Raw genomic sequence first — 24510 nt, forward strand, 5'->3', positions numbered from 1 at the left:
CAACTTCGTCTGCGACTCAAGCCTGATATCACTTGCAAAATAAACCTAAATGAAAAAAAAAAGAGCTACATGTTTCTGTTAAAATTGTTGTAATGTCTTCCTATTTGATATAAACAGCATTCTTATTTCAAATCGAATTTCTAAAAACCAATGCTGCATGTAAATAAAATTATGATTATCATATTCCTTATTTAAAGCAATATTATAGTGATGTTAATAGACGAAACCATGCACACAATTTACTGTAATACAATTACTGAGGACTGTGGAAACACAATGCCAAAAAAATGTCTCTATGTATTTATTTGATAGATGATTTATCACAAAACATCCATAGGCCATACGAATAATTTTAATTTTTTTTTTTTTTTTTTTGGGGGGGGGGGGGGGATGAGCGCCCTAAACCATTACATGCTAACCACCATATCAACCTAGATAAGGAAAGAGATATAATCGGAGCATTCATTGGTATATTAACGTTCTGCCGTCCGCAAAACTGACTGCAAAGGTGATTTTAAAATTCGATAACACCACACGTAGCCCTGGCAAACATAATCAGTCCTGTGTACAGTCTAATACACTGCGAATTTGATCAATTGTATGAAACTGTTTCAAATATAGCATTTATTGCTCCAATAACTAGGTGTGCAGTTGACGTCGCCGTCGTTAATTGATTCCGTAAATGGTGTAGGTTGGTGTAATGTCAATGGTACGGATATGTAGGTCTAGGGTGATCTTTTACAGTTTCGGTTAATCCGTAGCTTTGCAACATACGATTAATTGTGTATTTGCTGCTTACAGAATATTAAAAAATCTTGCAACAGCACGTTATTTGTTTCCTATCGGAAACATTTCGAAAGCTTGATTGTGATTTCTACCATAAAGTCGCAGCATTGCGACTGCCATAAACATTCCAATGGCTTGATATCGATTTAATCCCGGATTCACATCATTGCGATTTCGAAAAACTCTTACATTGTAATTCATTAAAATAAGGCCATTGCATATTCTAGATACATGTATCAAAACCAGTTTACAAATTTTTCAGTAATCTGCAGTTCGTGCTTCCCGGTTTGTTTCGCCGTATTTACCTGGATTGCTCAGGTGGGTCAATGATCGATTTTTCACTCACCAGATAGATGTACAATGGGCGTAATTAACAAAATCACATTTACAAGTTTATTATTGTTCAAACAAATTAGAAACATGGTTCTCGCCATTAGTGACTCAGAATATAAACTAATTATCAAGTATTTGACTGCAATAATCATATTCTCCAGTAACCAAAATGAATGCTGCTGTTAGCTGTTCTAAAGTATATGTGACGGAAACGGATAAAAGTAAGTTATAAGAATTCAAATAGGAGGTTGGAAGAGGACATTCTTATATTATCATGTTTACATTTTCAGGTTTCATCTTGCTTGAATATATGATAGGAGATCAAACGTTGGAATCGCATTAATAAATGCTTTAATAAGTGCACAACCAAATTCACATAATTTCAAAATCACTTCATTTGGAACAAAATAACTAAAATCCTATCCTTTAACTGTGTAATATTTTAACATTATTTTGAGAATGCTATCACTAGAAAGTGAATTCAATATATGCAAGGAATAACGTCAGTTTTCAGCAAAAGAGAAAAACCCACGGGTTTTATCTTTGTAAAGCTTTAATCACCTTGACTCTAGAAAGTACGACTTGCTAAATATAAACTTTATAGTTTTAACATTTTAACTGTTTAGTTCGGGCACCACTAGTGTGTCCTTTGTAGACGAAACGCATGTCTTGTGTAAACTTATAAGCCAGGTATCTTTGATCAGTTATTTGAATAACGAACAAGTATCAAATTTCAGAAATGTAAATTTATAGTGGGGGTTTTCCTGCACTTTTCCAGTCATTAAGACATTTATTTAACGATATTTGACATCTTGTATATGATTTTTATGTGTTGTTAACTTCCAATCTCAAACTCTGGTTTTATGATAAATGCATTTGATTTCAATTTACCATGATGTCTGAACCCCACACTTTTAGTGACTATTTTCAAATTATTTTGATGTAAACTGTGTCTGATCATTTTTATTTCGTTTCTGAATATATTGTATTGGGAAATTTATAGCTAGTTTTACATTGAAATGTAAAATGGGATTTGAACTAGCCGACAAACATGTGAAAAGAAGAAACCGGGTTCTTTGACAGAGTAAGCTACTTCTCGTTCACATGTTTAACCAGTAAAACAATTGTAAAATCACTTCAAGTTATACGTGTCAAAATAATATACAAGCCAATTTAACAATATTGTCCAGTCAAATCTGCAGCCTGACAAAAGTTCATCACAGTCAATCAAATGTTGATATCGACCTATAGAACCTAGTAAAAATTCAGTCTTATTCTTTTAACCCTTCTGCAGAAATTTATCATTCGCAAACCATTATGGGCACATAGCCAAATCGAGCTTGGTCTGTTTCATCTAGTTCTTCCAATGTAGACATTGCACACATTTAAATATGTTAAACACTCAAACTTTTATTTTGTAACCTACATGGATAGTTTAGATGAAAAATATAAAGATTCACTTTAAGTGGGTGATACTGACGAATATAATTCATTTTACAGAAATTAAAAGTATACTTCATGCATTTGTGGGAACTTGTACATTGGATATTAGAATTTTTTTTATATGATATTTGCAAAAACTATAGGAGCTGAACTATATACAGTGATATGTGTAGCTTATTAATGTTTAAACCGTCTTCTGCAGATGTGAGGAAGTGTCGTGTCGCATGGAGACTCGAAACACCAAGCACATGGAATTTAACAGAAATAAAAGACACTTTAGAGAAATTTTCTGCACTGTTAAGACAATGGTTTGAAATAGAATTCGTTTATGTTGGGTCCTTGGTTATAAAAACATTAATGCAAAAAAAGGTTTTAGAGAATCGAGATGAAATGCGAACATCAGTACATTTATTTTTGAAAAAGATTGTTGAAGTTTGTAGAATCAATTCAGATGTACATACTGTCATCAAAGTAGCTTTGATTATAGAGCCTGATGAATTGGATTAAGAAGGTAGTATAGATTTCCTATAGTTTTCTATTGTCATATGGGTGCATCATGTATCCAAATGAACAATAGTGCATACAAAACAAGTTCCCAATATTGTATAGAGATATTAAATAACATATGAAAAAGCGTATTTTGATTGTGTGTGTTTCATTGGTCATAGAGTGCTAAGTATTTTTTCTTAAAATATTGACGTTTTTAAGTCATACTGAAAATGCCTGTGCTTATATAGTGATTTGGTGATTGAGTTTTAAAAAGTATCTTAATATTGATGTAGTAGTTTGTTTGATTGCATGTAAACAACAATTCGTCAATCGGTCTATTATAATTAAATAATTATAAAAGAAATATTGGCTGTACATCAATGAGACATGAATGACTTATTACCTTGCTAGATGAAAAAGTAAAACTGCATTTTGTGTCCGAATTCCTTGTATGGTTGTAAGTTTATTCCATCAATATTTTTGTTCATACAAATATCTCCATATGTTCATATGTTACAGAGTAATTTTTCTTAAATGTCCTTAATAGTCAGGCTTGGTATATACTCATATAAGGATCACTGAAAAGTCCAATTGTATACCAACCTTTGTTTATGTATATCTAAGTTATTAGGCTTGCGGACCAACTGCATTATTCACTGTTACAACTGAACATGAATAATGGGGTAACATTGCAACATCAAATATGATTGTGTTTGTTTTTAAATGAAAGTGCTTTTATTTCTTATTGATGTGTTCGTCCTTTTGTGATTTTGTCTCATTGAAATGGTCAATTAACTAAGTGCATATGTTTCTATATATATATATCTAAAATATGTTTTCCAAAATAGAGACAGAAGAGCAATCATCGAAAATAGAATTGAATAAGAAAGACAAAACAATATGCATATTCTGCAAGAAAAGCTTTGATTGTCAGAACTGTCGACAGAAGGATGAGATTATTTCAAATCTTAAGGAGGAAATATCAGGCAAGCATTTTGATTTCTATGTATGTAGCAATTGTGTTTTCTTACACGCATCAATGTAGTTGCATATATATAAGGCTCTAAGGTGCGATAGGGACGCGTAAACGCGATGGTCACGCTAAAGTACAATGGTCTAAGCGGAATTGCCATGGTTTGGTACACTGAAATGCAATGCTGTGTGCAATTCAATAATCGACTAGTGTAAAACAATGCAAACAAGAAAACAAATATCAAAAACAAAAACAAACGACTACCACTGAATTTCATGTTCCTGGCTTGAAACAGTTTCATAAAGTATATATTAGCTTCTTCAATGTACCCATTAAACTTTTTTTAAACAAATATCGCACTTTAAATAAAAATAAAAAAATGTGGTATAATTTTCAATGAGACAACTATCCAACCAAGATCAAATGTCGTTGATGTATTCAAAAAGTAATCGTACGTCCTTCAATGTCGAGCCTTTGCCCACGCCGCACAGCAAGCTATATAGGGCCACGCAATGACCAGTGCAAAACAATTCAAAGGAGAAAGACAACGGCAAGAATTATAACAAGACAATAAACGAAAAACTAATAGAAACAAAGCAAAATACAAAAGCCATTGCCGGAACCCCATTCCCGTGACATCATCGGGATTAAGTGTGCTATACCATCGCCCTTTAGCGTGTTACATCATCGTTCTTTAGCGTGTCATACCATCGCACTTTAGCGTGTCATGTAATCGCACTTAAAATTAAAAAAAACAATATCTGCACTTTATCGTTTGACACAATCGCACTATAGCGTAGACCATCGCATTTTAGCGAAATATGTCTATTTCAGTACAAACTACAAGTGTCGTAATCAAATTATCTAATGTAGCAACAAGTTAGGTTTTAACGAAAATGAAAAGAATATTTTAATGTTAAAATTCTATTCCGGTAATGAACTGAACCTTTGCAATATCTTACAAATTTATCTTTTCTATTTAGTTAGGAGCTAGTGATTTAACTGCGTTTAAACGCGCTACCACTGAAGTATTTTTACCTTAACTATAGTTGCCAGGGAAAGCACATTTTTAATTTATGCTATGTTATGTTCCAAATCGTATTGCCCCAAGGTAACTTATATGCTGTCTTAAATTAAGATGATAATTATGATTCTATATAAGCGGATGTGTTGAATATTGACTTGTCGATTTCATATGTTTCTTTATTTTTTTTCCCGATCAGCCGTCTATCATATGTCTATATCTTGTCTGCTTATTATGAAATCATATACAAGGAAACTTGTTGATAAAAATAAATTGCCAACTTCACATGATGAAGTTTGTCTATTTTAATTTATTTCCATCTCTTTTCGGTGTTCGCTTTTATTTGCCATAATTATAGGCTGTTGAAGAATGATGTATTCACTATATCATATTTACATTGTTTTTATTCTTTACACGTGAAGTTATAGTACTTTAGATAATTAACTTACCTCCGAGGGGTATGATTGTTTGGTTGCAGATTTTCACTTATTTAATGATAAGTCTTGTTAATCAAAATAAATATTAAAAATAATGATTACTGTAGTGCTTCGTTGTCTGTTTTTCTTTAAACAATTTCTTTTAGTTGTAACTAAGATTTATAGCTGTGTACAAATATATATGTCATATGCGAGCCATGTAGGCAAACCTCTGTAATACACATGCATTATGTACTACTTGTTGCAAATATCACAAAATGTCAAACATATGTAAACAAAGGTGTATTCAGCCAACTCAAAGGTAATTTTAAACATAGGAAGTATATATAAACTGACAAAACCAACCGCTCGGCCATATCAATCGTTGGAATGAATGAATAATAACAGTCATATTCCTGGCTTGGTATATGCATTTTCCGTAGCAAAAAGTAGGTTTAAAGTTAAAATATATCTAATATTAGGGAAGGTTGTTGTAATACATAGTGGTCATATACTACACACGATGTGGAAGACTTAATTCTACAAAACTCACGGATTTTGTGACTTTCCCGTGAGGGAACGTAACTATGATATCATTTTACTGTAGATCTGTCAGCTCTGAATTCCGAGATGCAATTTTAAGGTTTCGGGTTGTTAATTTTTGTAACATTTTAATGCGCTCCGTTGTTTGAATATTAATTAACATGTGAACATACATACATGTGTATTAGATGATCTTTCTAATGATGGATAACACTATTATCTACTTTTCAGAAAATAGAAAAGAATCATCATCAATGTTTTTGGAATCGATTGTGTCTGGTTTGTACACATTTCATATCTACTGAATTCGTGTGCATATTTGACATACTTCTTTTTGTACTTTCTGATTCTTCTCAAAATGAAACGTTAACAATAAAAATACTTTAATTCGATATTGGAATGTTCGTATATCATTATCAATTTTTTGATATAATACAATAATCCGTAATTAACAATTCAGAGACATCATGTAACAGTTATTTTATTTTCGATTACTCAATCCAGAAAGCAAGAGACCTTAACATTTTGCATGAAGCACGTAGGCGTTTCCTCTTAAAAATAACATGGTAACATGCTTTCATTTCGTTTCATTTTTGTCAAAAAACACAGTTTTCAATTCTCATATGTACAGAAATTTTGAAGCTAAAAGTAAAATTTTAAACACAAAAATGTTCTTTTGCGAAGACAATATGCGCATCTGGCGTACAAAAAAATCAATCTAAGTATCTATAACGAGTTTGTTTATAAGACGAAACGCGCGTCTGACGTACAATATTTAAATCCTGGAATCTATGATTATTTTATTTTCAACCACTGAGTCGATGCCACTGATGGTGGAGGTTTCCTCCCTGAGGGTAACACCAGCACTTCTGTGTTTACATGAATTATCATTGATATGGTCATAATTATAAAATAACTGTTGACAACACTTTGAATTTTTAGAATACTAAGGATTTTCTACCCCAGGAATACATAACCTTAGCTGTATTTGTAAAACCATTTCGAAATTATGGGTCCTCAATTCTCTTCAACTTCGTACTGCATTTGGCCTTTTCGACTTTTTTTATTCGAGCGACATGGGTGCATTAGTCTTTTGTAGACAAAAAGCAAGTATGACGTACAAAACCTCAATCATGATATCTATAATGAGTTTATTCTCTACAACTGGGTCGATGCAACTGCTGGTTGATGTTTCCTCCTCGAGGGTTTATCAGCCCAGTAGCAACCACATCGGTGTTGACATGAATTATTATCGATATGGTCATAATCATACATAAAATGTTTACAAAATCTGAGTTTTTAAAATACTTAGAGATTTCTACCCCAGGTATAAATTACCGTAGCTGAATTGGTTGTTTTAACCTTTCGAACTGTTGGGTCCTGAAGGTTCTTCAACTTCGTACATTACTTATTTTGTCTTTTTATCTTTTTTTCATTTGAACTTCACTGATGAATCTTTTGTAGACGAAACAAGCATCTGTGATACTCAATTTCAATCCTGACATCTTTTATGAGCTTATTAATAACGATTAAAGACAATTTCACCCTATAACAGCACCCTAGAACATTTTTAAACAGTTATATCATAAGGGAGGAGGGGTTTCTGGCGTAATAACTTTTCGTAATAAATATGTTGCTGTATCAACCAAGGTATAAAATCAAAAACTTCAATAAAAAGTAAAATAATAAAAATACGGAACTCCGAGGAAAATTCAAAACGGAAAGTTCCTAATCAAATGGCAAAATCAAAAGCTCACACACATCAAACGAATGGATAACAACTATCATATATCTGACTTGGTACAGGCATTTTCTTATGTAGAAAATGGTGGATTAAACCTGGTTTACAGCTAGTTAAACCTCTCACTTGTATGACAGTTGTATAAAATTCCATTATATTGACAACAATGTGTGAACAAAACAAATAGACATAATAGGTAAAAATGTCAAAAATAGGGGTACAGCAGTCAACATTGTTTTATAATCTTAATTTCTATAAAAACGAACAAATATATCAGCAAAGAAAAACAAAAAGGCATATAAACAAAGCTAATTAGCAAAAACGAAAGACAAGAATACAAAAATTTACCATAGTACAATAACACAATGACGTTATTTATAAGTTCCGAGCCACGTCAAATAGATTTTACCAAAAATAGACTAAACAGTAAAAGTAATAGTTTACAAAGACAAATAAAAGAACACTATAACACGTTATTAAGATGATAAACAACGTCAGTACCTAGAATCTATACTTCAAGACCATCGTGTATTATTTGTGAAGTTGATACGGAATATTTATCAACAAGGTCTTGGTATCTTCCGATGAACATTTTTAGAAAAAGGACGAGACGTTCTTTGACATAACCCTGGTTCATCAACTTTCTGCTCTGACACTGGTGACAGTTTTTTTCAGAATATAATCCAAATTCATAAAAAATGTTTAATAAAAGCGTCAGCAATATTAAGGGGCACTTTTGTTTATAGTTCTGTCCACTAAATTATCATTAGAATCATAATTTAGATCACAGATTTTATAGTGCATTTTCTTTAAACAAAACTGGTAATTACGTCAAATGATTTAATTCGTCAAAATGTGGAAAAAACGATAAAGGATGATCAAAATTTGATTGCCATAACCCTCATTCCCCCAACAAAAAATAAAACAAATATATAATTCTCTTTTTAACATCGATCTTTTGGATGTCACATTTTTCGCTGTATATCCATATTGACAATAATTTTTCTGTTTTTTTTTTTTTATTAATTGTGACAACTTTTGGGCAAATGCAGACACTATTTTTATTTTGTAAAGATGGTACTTGTGCATGTTGTAGTACTTTTTATTCTGTTTTCCCCTTGTCAAATTTATACTTTTATTTACAGAAAGAACACCTACAATAATAAGTCTCCGGCAGTACCAGAAAGAACTTGCCGAGATAGCTTTAACTGGTCAAAATACTATTATATGCGCTGGTACAAATTCGGGAAAGACTTATATAGCCTTCCACATCATAGAAGATCATCTAATAAAACATCCTGAGGGTAAGATGTCTGAATGTACCGATTGCAATAAACTAATGAATTCATGGATGTAAAAAAACAATAAAGTTTTAAAATAGAAATAACCATTATCAATTTTGCTGAACTAGTATACATTTTTTAAGGGGCCAACTGAAGCCCGTCTCCGGTGCGGGATTTTTCTCGCTGTGTTGAAGATCTATTGGTGGTTTTGGGCTGTTTTCTGCTCTTTGGTCGGATTGTTGTATCTTTGACACATTCCCTGTTTCCATTCTTAATTTATTTTAGTAATTACACAAGATGTAAAAATAAAAAAAAATGATTTCAATAATTGTCACGACAATCTTTGCAAAAATTACCAACACTGTTTATAGACACAAATTAGTCAGTGACTTCGTTTCTATACTGCTCAGAACTCAAAATGAAGTAATCATATTTATGTCTATTAGTCGATTCTTTACAAATGAACAAGTTACCTTATTTAAAATATTTAAAACAGATTTAAAATGGCAAACCATGTGGAAAAACAAAATAAAATACAAAAGGTGATACAAGATCGAAAGCAAAAAGACAAATGTATGCACATCAGGAACAGATTCAATCAGACAGTTATCACCTTAATCTAATGTGCAGTTTTAATTCTTTATAATTATTATGAATTTTCCTTATACATTGCATTATAAATTATACTAGTGTTGAAGAATCAGAATTCTGGATAGAAAATAGTCAATATACATACATTTATTTAACAATGCTATTTTGTTGTCATTTTATTCCAAGTAAATGTCAATAATGAAATGTACTTTTACAGGCAAGGTTGCATTTATTAACAGAACCAATATTCTCTTGGGACAACAATACGAAAGAGCATGTGGCGTGTTTTCAACTCTGTTCTATCAGGTATATATATATTATATTATACATTTTATGCTTCATTTCTCCACTCTAGTAGGTCTTTTTATCAATATTAAACGTGCTAGATTTAGCAAAAATCTATTTTTCGATAATAATTTAAAACGAAGACATGAATAAACGATAATTTGGAAGTCAAGCAGACTAAGCAAACAAACCAACAGCCGACCCTTAAATTAATAGACGTCTAAACATCGATAGTCAACCCATGCGCACAATCGTCCTTAATGTTACAAGCACAAAATGAGCTGTTGATAAACAAGTTTGCGTGCGCAAAAATCACTCCAGTGCACATTTGGCATTCACAGGTATCACTAGCCCAGTAGTCAGTTGTCGTGTGTTCATATGACACATAATTTTATCGGTAATTTTATACATTATTTTGTTCATAAATTGTTTAAATCATGTGATATATCAGACGCAGAAAAAAAGGTTTAACCAAGGTATGGTAACTATATGGTTAACCTATAAACGAGTATCGTTTCCGATGTGATTAGTCCTGACATATAATATCGTAACTGAATATGGTAATATATTGCCGCATTTGCGTCAATGCAGTGCCTGTACCGTCATTGTTTATGGCAATTACTTTTTTCGAGCAGGCGCTGTCTTAATGGGTTTTAAAATATGCAGGATAGATAAACATCCGTCGATGAGTTGCATTGAACTATTTTGCTACCTGTAATGCTCATACGTACTATACATGTACTTGTAATTATTGACATCATTGCTCATGTACAACATCTTAAGGATCACGTTATTTCATTATCATGGTGATGTTAAAATTAAACCAATACCACAGTTTCTTTATATATTAGGAAATTTAAATACAGTAATAACACCATGTTATCTTGAGTATATTCTCAAAATTATAAACATTATAAAGGCCAAGAAATATCTAAAAAAATCAAATCATAAACTGTCAGTTTTTCAAACTGGTTACAGATTGTCTATGTAACACAAACCGGTAAATTGATATATGATATACATCTTCAAAATTAATAAAGTAAAGTGTTTTGACTTTCCAGTGACGTCATTACATACATATTCAGATAGGTTTTTTAAATATGCATTGCTGCAACATACACACATGAAATGAAACTAACATTTCTTTTATGTATAGTTTTTAAAAATTCATATGTTAATACGCTTAAAAAAATGATTTTTTATTATTCTGTGCCATTCTTAGATCGATAGTGTATCAAAGACAACAATGCAAACTGTGCAAATACGCGCGCGTAATTGTGAATGAAAAATTGGAAATCATTGAAATCTTTTTGTAAGCATTGTTTTTTAAAAACAAATGTATCATTGTACTATGACAATGTTAAACTTAATGATGATTTAACTGTAACAAATATTTCGTTGATAAGCTTTGGTTAACTTAATTTGAATCCACTAACAACTTGGCATATTTTTTTTTTTTAAAATGAAAACGAGAATAATATGTATGCATCAAAGCCATTGTCTATATTCTTTCAAAATACTATTCCAAACTAGCAAAATGATACAAAAACGTTTGTTATAAAAAATTTATAGATGTTTCCTTTCTTTTTTAAGAGAAAGATAAAAATATGGAAAGCAGAAGAAGATGACAACGATTTTTTCATTCATAAAATCAAGAATTCAAGCTTGATGTTTTTGACTCCTCAATCACTCAGCAATCATCTAACAGAGAAAGCAGCACCACACATGTCAATAGCGGAGTTCACATTGATCATACTCGATGAATGTCATCACACATGTGATAACAGTAACTATAACGAACTGATGGCATATTATAGAAAGGCTAAATATGGAGAAAAGCTTTCAACTTTACCTCAGGTAATTCACAATATCAAATGGAATGAAATTTACAAAATGGGAATACAACTTTTGAAATTAAAACGGATCCATTTTTTTTTACCATTAACCAATTCAAATGTTTCATGTTTACATTGCTGGATAACCGAATAATTTTTAAGATTGGATTCATTACTGAAAAAAATGTTTAAAATCATCACATTTCTTGCGTTTTGAAAAAAAATATATAGCACGTTATCTTATGGTATACAAGGGTTCCATTTACATCCTTTTAATTTCTTTTTTCTTTTGCGTATCTGACTAAAAATCCACTTTACATTAAAATGTGATTATTCAAATCACATTGGAGTTTTTCTTTTGCAGTTAAAAAAATGTTTTGAGTATTGTCCTTGGTGAAAAAGACGAATTTTGTCTTTAAGTTATTGACTTGAAGTTTAAGCAAGTAAAACAACTACGCATCAGAATTTTCTAATAATAGATTTATTGACTGGTGTTTAACGCCACTTTCAACTCTATTGTGTATTTCGTAGCGGTCTGTTGTTTATTGTTGGAGGAAGCCGGAGTACCTGGAGAGAACCACCGATCTTCGGTAGAGAAACCTAGTCAAATACGATTTGAGTCGAGCGCACCCGCCACGTGCGGGATTCTAACTCCCAACCTCAGTGTTGACAAGATACGTTTACAGTAGTTCGACTACTTATACCACCCGGCTACCGAGGCCTCTTCTTATAATAAACTTTGTCTAATTAAATTTATACAATTGATTGTTTTATAGATTTTGGGTTTAACAGCATCATCAGGCACAAAGAAGGCAAAAGATTTAAACTCTGCAAAACATCATTTGCGTACTGTGATGACAAATTTAGCCGTTTCAAAATTGTCCATTGTAAAACTAAATGAAGAAGAACTCCTTCAGTACACCACTATTCCTGAAAAAGGTAAGACATTCAGAAACGGACAAGATCATGAAGATGTAAATGATATATTTTGTTTCTCATGTCATAAAGTTAACATGAAATTAAAAACATTTAATAGATAGCCCATGAAGAAACTTTTCCACTTATTTGGTTATAGCTATACCATTTCAGCGCTTTCGGGTGTAATGCTCCCAGGTAGTTAAAATTTCTTAATTTGCGAACAACCATGCTATCATGATATTTTAAAATTATACTGCTAGAACCAATAGCTTATTGTTTGAACGATGTTGGAAAGCACATTATGTGCGAACTCTGATTCAATTAGATAAATCGGAATTCCAGCAATGGTATTTTAAAAACAAAATAGAAAATAGTTAATGGGTTCATCAAACATCAGCATTAGTAAGTTTTGTCATAAATCATATGAAAATATTTTAGTGTCAAAAACTCTGAAGTACTCGTCAATAGGTTTGACAGTTTTTGATTGCGATTGTACACTACATATCTACACAATCTAATTTTGATGTTCTGACGTTGGAATATGAACTAAAAGTCTTTAACATTGGTTTATATAGTGTTGTTTTTATTTTGTTTACCCTTATGTACTATCAATGACAAAAAACGGTTTTTGTTGACGTCATTGTCAAATTTGTTGGCGTCTTTGTTAGATTTTTTTGTATGTGTGTTTGAATTTTTTAGTCAGTTGTGTTGTATGTCTGTGATGTATAATTGCACAGTTTTTACTGCGTATCCCAATAATTGCCAAATTAACCTATTATGTCTGTTTGGGTTCTCACCCAATTTTGTCAATATAACGGAATTTTAAAATAGCTGTAAAACCAGGTTTAACCCACCATTTTCGTTGGAAAATGCCTGTACCAAGTCAGGATTATGGCAGTTGTTTTTCACTTGTTCCGTTTATTGAAAGCGTTTGATTTTGTCAGTTTTTATGGACTTACCCTTTTTGAATTTACCTTGGAGTTTGGTATTTTTGTTATAAATTTTTAATATTTGCGTGTTTAACGTGTAAACAAAACTTGGATAACCTCTTGATTTCAATTAAAAATAGAATTTATCATTAGTATAATGTGCTAAACACTAAAATAAATAATTGATCAAATGGAAATGTTGAATCGTCATACAACGATTCAAGCAGTTCTAACATGTCTAACGTAAAACATGTTTAAGGTGTTATTAAATTATATTGAGATATATAGCGAGTTACCGGATCATTACTGTTAAAAAAATTAAATATACTGCCTACATTTTGGTATGATCCTCGGCGTTCATAACTAATTCACCAATGTGTAAAAAGGACATGGACTATAACTCATGTTACATTGAGTAACAGTATGTCAGGTGAATACAGTTGATTAGTAAATTTAGAAAAATCGTATTGTTAACAGCAAATTGACCATATATATATTGATGTGTATATAAAAATGAGGAGATGTGGTATAGTTGCCAATGAAACAACTGTCCACCAACGTTCAATTCAAGCGGATGTAAGCAATTATAGGCAACCGTACGGGCTTCAACAAAGAGACAAATTCATACCATATAGTCGGCTAAAAAAGAGTCCCGACATGAAAAATATGAATCAATTTAATTGAGAAAACTAACGGCCTAATTTATAACAAAACAATTGAAAAACAAATATTACAGACGTGAACGTATACGTATGTTTAAAAAAACGGATTTTTTTTGGAAATACTAAGGATTGTCAACAGCGAGAACAGATATTACATTTTTCTCAATATAAATCATTGGAATATGAAATAACACATTTGATGGAAATTTATACTTATCTATATTTAAACTAAATTCTTTTAGTATTTATAAGGTCATACCCACGCCAAGACGATCCGTTGAAAAACATTGTCATAACTGCAATGGACTATGTGGAAAGTATGTTCAATTGTCGAAAAGGTATAGTCTTTTTATATTATATAATGAACTATTTTGCAATTCTATATACGCACCCTGTTATCAATATCAATACAAGTAAGTATGTTTTGATCCCAAAAAACACGATATTTTTAAGCTGCATTGTAAAAATGTTTATTTGTCTCATCATGGTGTTATATAATCAACCTTCGTTAAGTATTATTTGACAGTTTTATTCTTTGAAAAAATACTGATTGTTTGTGTTTTGTAAAAGATGATACTTACAATTTAGAAGTTGCGGTTTTGTATAATTTGGTATTCAACATTGGCAAAAAGTATCAGAACACTTTTTTAATGAAACGGATATATAAACCATCATTTTTAAATGGTAGATTGCTAAAATTAACTAGTTAAAACAATAGCACCACGTCGTGGCTTACGTCGCTTGTAAGAGAATAAACTACCTGACAACATTTCCTCAGGGCGGAAAGAACCAAAATAATTGATAAGTATATGTCAACTTCAACTACCAACAACCAGCTCATCCGTTTACCAAGACGTTCAAACAAAGGCATACAACAACGCGAAAACATTATCCAAGGAGCCTGAAACGGGATAGTGGTAACCAGCTTTACGTGCGCACAAATCTATCCATTTGCCTATATGGACTAACAAGATATACAATAGCCTGCTGTTTACGTTACTCGTAAACTACCAGTAAACAGCAGACACATTGTAAGGCATGCATGTAGTTTTGATATGTTAAGTTGCATGTCAGACAATAAAAAAAACTGAATTAAGGACGAGTTCTTAATTCGTGCGAACCTGCACCAAAATTGACTTGATGAATGATAAAACCACCAAAATATAAGTACAAAATTGATAACAAATATTGGGTAGCACATCAAAGCATGCGTTCTTACTTTTGAGGGCTTTATTTTGAATTGTTTCTTTTTTGTCCTTCTTTCTTTCCGTTTACTCTAACTTTGTCAATTTTTTAGGATTTGCAATAAAGCATTTGGTTTTGTATTTTTAACTAAACAAATCTAAAAAAAAGACAATTGCCAGATCGCTACCCCTTGCTTCTAAATGTAAATCTAAATGTAATAACAACCTTTAGTTTTTGTAATAGCCTCTATTAAATACTGGTGTGGTATGAATACGGATTTTTTTAATTTTTCATTTCCAGTCTCAAGCTTTCTTATCGATGATATCAATGATTGTAGAGACTTGTATGATGCATTAAAAAATCCACCAAAACAAAGGACCGAAATCCGTTACATCCAATGGATTGCAGAGACCAAAGATAAAGTTGAGCATGTATTACACAAAGACCCGAAAATACCACGGCTACTTCATGCATGTTTCAGACATTTAGATGTACAAAATAACATTTAGTGACATTTTATCATTTTAAGCATATTAATAAAACATAATAATAAATATAAAATTGGTATATATCATTGTCGGGTAGACATTCATAGATTATGTTTATGAGTGAGATATTATCAACAACATTTGTATTTTGCATTTATTAACACAATATGTCAAAATTCAAAATTCATTTTTTATCTTTTTTTAATTGTTGGGTGTAGAGCTGTATGTTAAAGATTACATTGTCCCCATCTTTAAATATATCACTGAAACTGTCTCATCAACAAATTTATACTTCCAATGAGCATACTAAGTGTCCCATTAGTTTTAGGAGAACTGCCTACCCTTCCTAAGCATCTGCGTTTACCCCTAGTTTGTTGCTACGGGGTTGGTGTTGCTTTTGTTGTTTTTAGTAGTTAATTTTTGTATTTAGCCTGCGTTGTAACTCCCGGTTACAGTCTGATCTATCATTTGTTTTGTAAACCATGTCTCATTTGAAATGCAAGATAACTGTTCTTGTGCCGATGGTTTATCAACTGAAGGAATTGTTCTCGATATATACGAAATATGCAATAATTTACAATTATATGAACCATTATCCCCATTAGCACAGATAAGAGTACTAGAGGTCATCCCAGATGTTTTATTAGGTTCCTGTTGGTCTTTGTTTTTTTGTTATCTGTGAGGTGTTCTGGGTCCGTGTATATTTGCGTCCATTCGTTTTTCATTTTGAAATATCAAAAACAAAAAACAAAAAACGAGAGTGTTTTCATTTTTCGTTTTTGAATTCTCTAAAACCAAAACGAAAAACAAAGGTGTTTTCATTTTTCGTTTTTGATTTCTCTAAAACCAAAACGGAAAACGAAAGTGTTTTCATTTTTTGTTTTTGATTTCTCTAAATCCAAAATGAAAATCAAAAGTGTTTCCGTTTTTCGTTTTTGATCTCACTAAACAAGAATTTTGTATTTAATTTTAATTATTTCTCGTTTTATAATGTACAATATTTTCCTTTCTTGTTTCACAGTCATTGATAGTAAATAATTCCAATGTAAACACCCCGGTGTTCTTTCAACATAATGTAGACAAAATAGACCTCCTGACTTATGAATTGAACTACGGTGATGAATGAATCAAAGCCTTTCAAATTACCTTGTTTATATCTTTAATAAAAAATAAATTATTATATTTATATATTAAACGAATCATAAATTTAAATTGTACAATATAATATTATATAAAGATGGTACAAATAAATAGATTGATTACAACATCATATTTACAAGGGAGGTTACTACTTTTTAAAACTTATAAGAAAACTACCCCGGTCGTTAAAGTATACATGCACAGTCACTGTGGTTATCAGATCTTTAATCGAAGATAATGTCGACGGATGCAAAAGACTTTATCAATCTGAACAATAAGGGTGCGTGATCTTTACTTTTAAATTTAGAAAGGTTGATCTCAGATGATTAGAATTCATGACCAAGGTCCATTATACGAACATTCAGGACGATAATGTGTTTTGCTTGATCAATATATTGAAAAACAAATTTCCGCAATTTAACAATTCAAACCGGGATTAGCATTCAATCATTTTGCCATTCGGACCCTACTCGGTATTAGTTTTACTTATTTTTGAAAGCTATATGTTGACCTTAACTAGAGCCTGGGTGTGGATGGGGGTTTACGGAATAGAGGATAGTGGGCAAAAAATATAAATAATAGAGATAATGGACCAAAAAATTAAAAAAAAATAGAATAATGAGGTGTTAAAATATAAAGAGAACAGAATGATTGGCAAAAAGTATAAAGAAATAAACATGATAAAGAATAGAGAAAAATGGCCTGAAACACTGATTAAAGAATAAGAGATCCAGACCATCATACTAGTTGCCTAAACCAACGTTATTTTGTCTCCGGTAGAATGTTATTGGTTTTCATAAGTTTTCTTTTTATTTCTATGCCTATCAATTAAGACATGAGCTTTCATAATTTGCCAGCTTATTACATTATAAAAAAAGACTAAGCCGAACTTCACTCTGGATTTTTTCTCAAGTAGACTTCAGCTACCCACCCTACCACACCATTACCGAAAAGTTAATAATAAAAATCTACGGCAATACTTTTGTCCGCACTAGGGAAGCTGGGTACCTGAGGTCTTCTGGAGAAAAAAAAACAGGGTGTAGGATAAAGCAAAACATTGTAATCCACATAGTCACGTGTGTGGCTGTTGTTTTCAGGGTATGAATGGTTCTTTTCCTCGTTGAAGACCCTCCAGCTACTTTCATGAAGACATCACCAAATCACCATATACAATACAAAAAAGACACCTAGAGCTTACCATATGGTCTTCAACTACCCACCAACAGGTAGTAAGCTCTGATTGGCCTTAAACACAAATCCAAGGGCACAGCAAAATGAGAAAATATCCAATTAAAACTGGGTGACCTGGGAGGAAAACATTGGAACTTTCCTAAGAAATACAAATTTCACCCCCCTCCCTTTCCCCCCTCAACATTTTAATAAGGGGATGTGGTATAATTGCCAATGTGACAACTATCCCTAAAGTTCAAATGAAGTGGATGTAAGCAATTATATATAGGCAACCGTACCACCTTCAACAATGAGAAAAAAAAAAACAGTATGGTATAGTCGGCTATGAAAGGCTCTGACATGAAAAATATGAAACAGTTCAGTTGAGAAAAAAACGGCCTAATTTATAACACAATAAAACAAAAAACAAATATGACAGACATCAACAAACGACGACCATTGAACTACAGGCTCCTAACTTGGGACAGGCACATACAGTATGTGGCGGGGTTAAACATGCAAGTGAGCGCTCAATCCTCCCGTTAACCTGGGACGAGTTTTGTTACAGAACAACATAAGAACAAACTATAAAAATCAGTTGAAAAGGGCTTAACATATCAGATCGATACAAAACAGAAAAAAACATCTAACAAAAGCACAGACCGGACGTAGCAGGGTATTTATACATCATTAACAAACAAAAAAGGACACAAAGTACAGATCTGAGAGTAATCTCAGTACTGACAGCTAGTTTAAAGCCAATAACAACTAATACAAAAATCATGTATCTAAGACTAAAATATCAATCAGTACACATCCAACATCCAATGGATTTAATGTAAAGACGTCATTAACAGTCAGAGAAAGACATGACCTTGTGCAATGCCAAATCATAGGTATCAACAGATTGTAGTACCTTGATGTGTATAACAATAATATGTAGTATAATTTTAAGTTACTGATAACAAAATTAATATTTATACCAATAAAAACAATATTCAAAGATCTATTTTCAGTGTTTAATTGGTAACCTTTTAAAATAAGTTTATTTAAAGGATTGATAAGTTTACCCTGATCGTTTTTAATTTACATGCATACAATTTCTATTTATATTATTATTGATAAAATTACAATATTGCAGAAGTAGTGGAAATAGATCTACAAGTGAGGAAAGTTGTTTATGACTTCAGGGAACTTTATTTGGATATGCCTGTTATGGTCTAATTGAGATTTACAGTACCTTCATTCAATTTCAGGACATTTTGTGAATGTATGTTCCATTTATAGGCATTATGTTTTTTCGGTCTGTGCGTCCGTTTGTTCTTCCGTTCATCCGTCTGTTCGGCTTTAGGTTAATGTTTTTGGTCAAAGTAGTTTTTGATGAAGTTGAAGTCCAATCAACTTGAAACCCAGTACACATGTTCCATATGATATGATCTTTCTAATTTTGTTGCCAAATTAGAGTTCTGACTGCAATATACGGTTCACTGGACATAGAAAATGATATTGCGAGTGGGGCATTCATGTACTATGGACACATTCTTGTTCAAATACTTTATTAAAGAAGTTAGTAAATTTACTTCAGATAAAAATACTAAATTAGACGAACCAATCTAGATAAAAGAAAGTTATCTCTGATTTCGTTATACTTATATGACTTTTTTGTATGAATTTTAATAAGATAACTGGACAAACGCGTTCAATATTCGGACTTAATTCTTAATAATTTTACCGAGCGGAGCGAGGCGAAAAAAAATAACGTCTTTCAAGCCAAATTTTATATGTATGCTATACACACAAATTTATTGTTTAAATTTGGTAATCAATTAATCTAAAATACAGTCCTAGATAATCAAATAATCATGAAATATTTGGTCTAGTAATCAAATAATCACTAAAAAAACGGCCAAGTAATCACATAATCAAAACCCCATGAGGAATCATTAAAGATGACATATTTTTGTATCAATATTGATTCACTTATAAGGTCTTTGCATCGGAAATAAACTAATTAATTCTAAAACCAGTTGTTGGCATAATACGGGTCATTTTTCTTCACATTGACATAATTTACTAAACGTTTATTGAAACCTGTAATGTGAAGACGTGAATGAAAATGCGGAGTTTGTGAGACCAGGTTCAACCAAGCAGCCACTCGCTAGCAGCCACTTTGCTAGCAGCCAGTTTTCAGATGTTTATATAAACCCAAATGTTGCATAAGATTCAAACGTACTTCACATGTTTTTATTAATATATAACCACTATATGGTCAGTTTTTAGTATATAATTAAGCAGTCAAAGACACTATTCAATGAATTTCAAAATTTCATTTCTTGTTCATTAATTATTTAGATACAAAAGAAATCGCTTTCAATACATCACAAAGCGTGCTGCACGCTTTACATTTCAAATAGTCAACACTTTTGAGTGTATATAAAATCGTAAATAATTATGAAATTATTTAAATTTTGGCAAAATTGCACTATTGTGTGAAATAGCTTTCCATATTCTCGGCATCCTGTCAAATAGTTCATGAAAAGTAACAATTGTTCTGCATTAGAAGAAAAAAAAGTTGCACTCGTGCTTTAACTTTTTTTTTTGCCACACAAAACTGTTTTGACAAAACATTCTACTTCTGAAACAGTGGATTTCGCTTACTTATGATTGGACGAAAGGTTTATTGTTTGTACCCAAAGTATGGTGGGCAAGGAAATTATTTATTAGCTTTAAAAAATAATCCGTGCTATACCCAAACTGGGAATTTTGATCAAGTAGGCGCTAGGTCTCTAGCTTACGTTTGCACCTAGTGCGGAAAAAAGTATTGCCATAGAATTTTTGTTTGTTAACCTTTCGGTAAGGGTTTGGTAGAGTTTCTGACCTCAACTTTGGACCTACTTTAGAAAAAAAAGCTAAGCCGAACAATACCCTGGTTTGTTTCTGCTGTAGACCTTAGCTACCAAGCTTCCCTTTGCACCTAGTGCGGACAAAAGTGTTGCCTTAGAATTTGTTTTTATTTAATTTTCGGTAAGGGTGGGGTTGTGTGTCCGCGGACTCCAACTTTGGACCTACTTAAAAAAAAAACTAAGACGAATAACACCCTGGATTTTTTTCTCCAGTAGACCTCAGCTACCCAACTTCCCTTTACACCTAGTGCGGACAAAAGTATTGCCGTAGATTTTTTTTATTAACTCTTCGGTAATGGTGTGGTAGGGTGGGTAGCTGAGGTCTACTTGAGAAAAAATCCAGAGTGATGTTCGGCTTAGTCTTTTTTTATAATGTAATAAGCTGGCAAATTATGAAAGCTCACGTCTTTATTGATAAGCATAGAAATAAACAGAAAACGTATGATAACCAATAACAATCTACCGGAGACAAAATAACGTTGGTTTAGGCAACTAGGATGATGGTCTGGATACGGGGTTCTTCATTTCTGTATTCTTTGATATTCTATGCCGATTTTCTCTATTCTTTAATCAATGTTTCAGGCCATTTTTCTCCATTCTTTATTTCTTTATACTTTTGGCCAATTATTCTGTTCTTTTTATATTTTAACACCTCATTATTCTATTTTTTTTATTTCTTGTATTGTCTCTATTATTCATATTTTTTGCCCACTATTCTCTATTCCGTAAACCCCCATCCACACCCAGGTTCTAGTTAAGATCACCATATAGCTTTCAAAAATAAGCAAAACTAATACCGAGTAGGGTCCGAATGGCAAAATGATTGAATGCTTATCCCGGTTTGAATTGTGAAATTGCGGAAATTTGTTTTTCAATATATTGATCAAGCAAAACACATTATCGTCCTGAATGTTCGTATAATGGACCTTGGTCATGAATTCTAATCATCTGAGATCAACCTTTCTAAATTTAAAAGTAAAGATCACGCACCCTTATTGTTCAGATTGATAGAGTCTTTTGCATCCGTCGACATTATCTTCGATTAAAGATCTGATAACCACAGTGACTGTGCATGTATACTTTAACGACCGGGGTAGTTTTCTTATAAGTTTTAAAAAGTAGTAACCTTCCTTGTAAATATGATGTTGTAATCAATCTATTTATGTGTACTATCTTTATATAATATTATATTGTACAATTTAAATTTATGATTCGTTTAATATATAAATATAATAATTTATTTTTTATTAAAGATATAAACAAGGTAATTTGAAAGGCTTTGATTCATTTATCACCGTAGTTCAATTCATAAGTCAGGCGGTCTATTTTGTCTACATTATGTTGAAAGAACACCGGGGTGTTTACATTGGAATTATTTACTATCAATGACTGTGAAACAAGAAAGGAAAATATTGTACATTATAAAACGAGAAATAATTAAAATTAAATACACAATTCTTGTTTAGTGAGATCAAAAACGAAAAACGGTCACACTTTTGATTTTCATTTTGGATTTAGAGAAATCAAAAACAAAAAATGAAAACACTTTCGTTTTCCGTTTTGGTTTTAGAGAAATCAAAAACGAAAAATGAAAACACTTTTGTTTTTCGTTTTGGTTTTTGAGAAATCAAAAACGAAAATTGAAAACACTCTCGTTTTTTGTTTTTTGTTTTTGATATTTCAAAATGAAAAACGAATGGACGCAAATACATGTATACACGGACCGTTCTGTTTATAATTGTTTGTCTTACTTTTTCATTTTCTGTTTTTTTCTCGATCTCGGTTATTTAATTGCTAGAATTCATTTGGTATTTTCATTATCTTTTCCAGCTTTACACTGAATGTTTAGAAGTGAATTCATTGCTGGAGGTTGATCAAGTTTGTAATGTTATTACGCAGATGAGTCCGCTGCAGGTCAAAATGCAAAAACGGTCGAAGAGACTGAAATTGTCAATAAATTAAAAGGTAATAAAATGTGCGAATGTTTAAATTAGTAATTTCTCTAGTTTGATGAACGACTGCTTTCTAACCATTAAATAAAAAAAAAAACATCAGAAGGATAAGTGAATTAAATGTTTGATGGATATCTTTTTATTGCACGTAATCACCAACTTAATAATTGAAAAAAACGAATATAGAAGAAACCAAAATATTTTTTTTTTATTTTTTTGTTTTATTATTAATAAAATAACTGTAGTTTTTAAATGTAACTTTTTCAAACAAAATTGAGATGTAAGGTTTAAGATGGGCATACATTTATTACATAGTATTCGCAGGATAAATGAGATATTTTAGAGAATATGTTTGGACTAACTCTTTTAATCATCAGTACGCGAAATAAATTGGATTCAAACTTTAGAAATACCCAATTAAGGAGATTAAGTATGACCGTCATTGAGAGAAATATCACCCAGAGACAAAAGTAAGATGATCTTAACAAATATAAGTCATTAAGGGTAATGAATATTTTTTTATATTATTTATTTTTATATTGTTTAAATCTTATTTCATGACAGAAGTGTTTGTTGATATTCGGGAGATAGAAAGAAAAATTGAAAAAAATCCTAATGTTAAAGCAGTTATTGAATTACTAGATAGTGAATATCAAAAATGCAAAGAAGACTCCAGATTCTTAATATTTGTTAAAACTAAAGCAACAGCAAGGGCCCTCATAGATGTATTACCTGATTATCTCAGAAGTACTTACCTGACTGGATCACACAAATGTATAGCCGAAGAAGGTAACATATGATTTATGTTTCTATAATCATTAACAAATAAACAAAAGGGTTGACTCTATTAAAACAATATACATCTATAACCCTTCTATTGCTTCATTCGGTTTTTAAATCCCTACCATAGAGGGGCTTCCGCTTGACTGTGCACAATTATTTTAATTCAGAACGACGTTCGGTCAGAATCTTGACGATCTATACGATTCCTGGTGTATGGAGTGTGTCGCCTTTTCTGTTCGTTTAAATTTGATTGCAATAACTATACAAGGTGTTCGTATACTCAGAAATACAATGGTAGAGACAAAAAAATAATAAATTGTCACCAAACTCACACAAAAAATCGTTCGATTTAAAAAGCCATCTGAGTCAACGAACGACGTTAAAAAAGTACTCTGCCAAAAAAAAAAACCCCGTTTGATTCCTTTTTTTTTAATCCAAATATTGATGGATAATAAAAGGTGTATTTCAAATACAAAATGCCTAAACGAGCAATTTAGCATTTCATCAAGCGTAATTTTCAGCACCTTAAAATGACGGTTGCTGTCTGTAGGCAGTCTGTAATTGGTTTCGCCAACGCCGATTTTGCCAATGACCAGTTTAAACATACTGTGATTTTATTTATATTCCATGTTTTTGTG

At 31.7% G+C, this 24510-nt stretch overlaps 1 protein-coding gene across 20 annotated transcripts in view; it reads left to right on the forward strand.

Moving 5' to 3' along the window:
- LOC127709008 (antiviral innate immune response receptor RIG-I-like) overlaps positions 1-24510 on the forward strand; it is a 113300-nt gene that overhangs the window by 83302 nt on the left and 5488 nt on the right. For 2 of the 20 annotated variants that reach the window (XM_052214274.1, XM_052214276.1), the window contains 11 exons: positions 1049-3073; positions 3900-5135; positions 6239-6286; positions 8894-9052; positions 9840-9928; positions 11501-11764; positions 12519-12681; positions 14494-14589; positions 15737-15927; positions 22968-23102; positions 23654-23802. The exons of 3 other annotated variants lie outside the window; for them this stretch is intronic. In XM_052214274.1, coding sequence (XP_052070234.1) covers positions 5111-5135; positions 6239-6286; positions 8894-9052; positions 9840-9928; positions 11501-11764; positions 12519-12681; positions 14494-14589; positions 15737-15927; positions 22968-23099 — 1167 coding nt within the window. In that variant the 5' untranslated portion in view covers positions 1049-3073; positions 3900-5110 and the 3' untranslated portion in view covers positions 23100-23102; positions 23654-23802. Of the gene's footprint in view, positions 1-1048; positions 3074-3899; positions 5136-6191; positions 6287-8893; positions 9053-9839; positions 9929-11500; positions 11765-12518; positions 12682-14493; positions 14590-15736; positions 15928-22967; positions 23103-23653; positions 23879-24510 lie in introns of those variants that run through there. 15 more of the 20 variants (XM_052214275.1, XM_052214272.1, XM_052214266.1 and 12 more) reach the window with 15 other exon arrangements.

Source organism: Mytilus californianus, unplaced genomic scaffold (assembly GCF_021869535.1).
Source record: "Mytilus californianus isolate M0D057914Y unplaced genomic scaffold, xbMytCali1.0.p SCAF_7, whole genome shotgun sequence".
Classification (NCBI taxonomy): domain Eukaryota; kingdom Metazoa; phylum Mollusca; class Bivalvia; order Mytilida; family Mytilidae; genus Mytilus; species Mytilus californianus.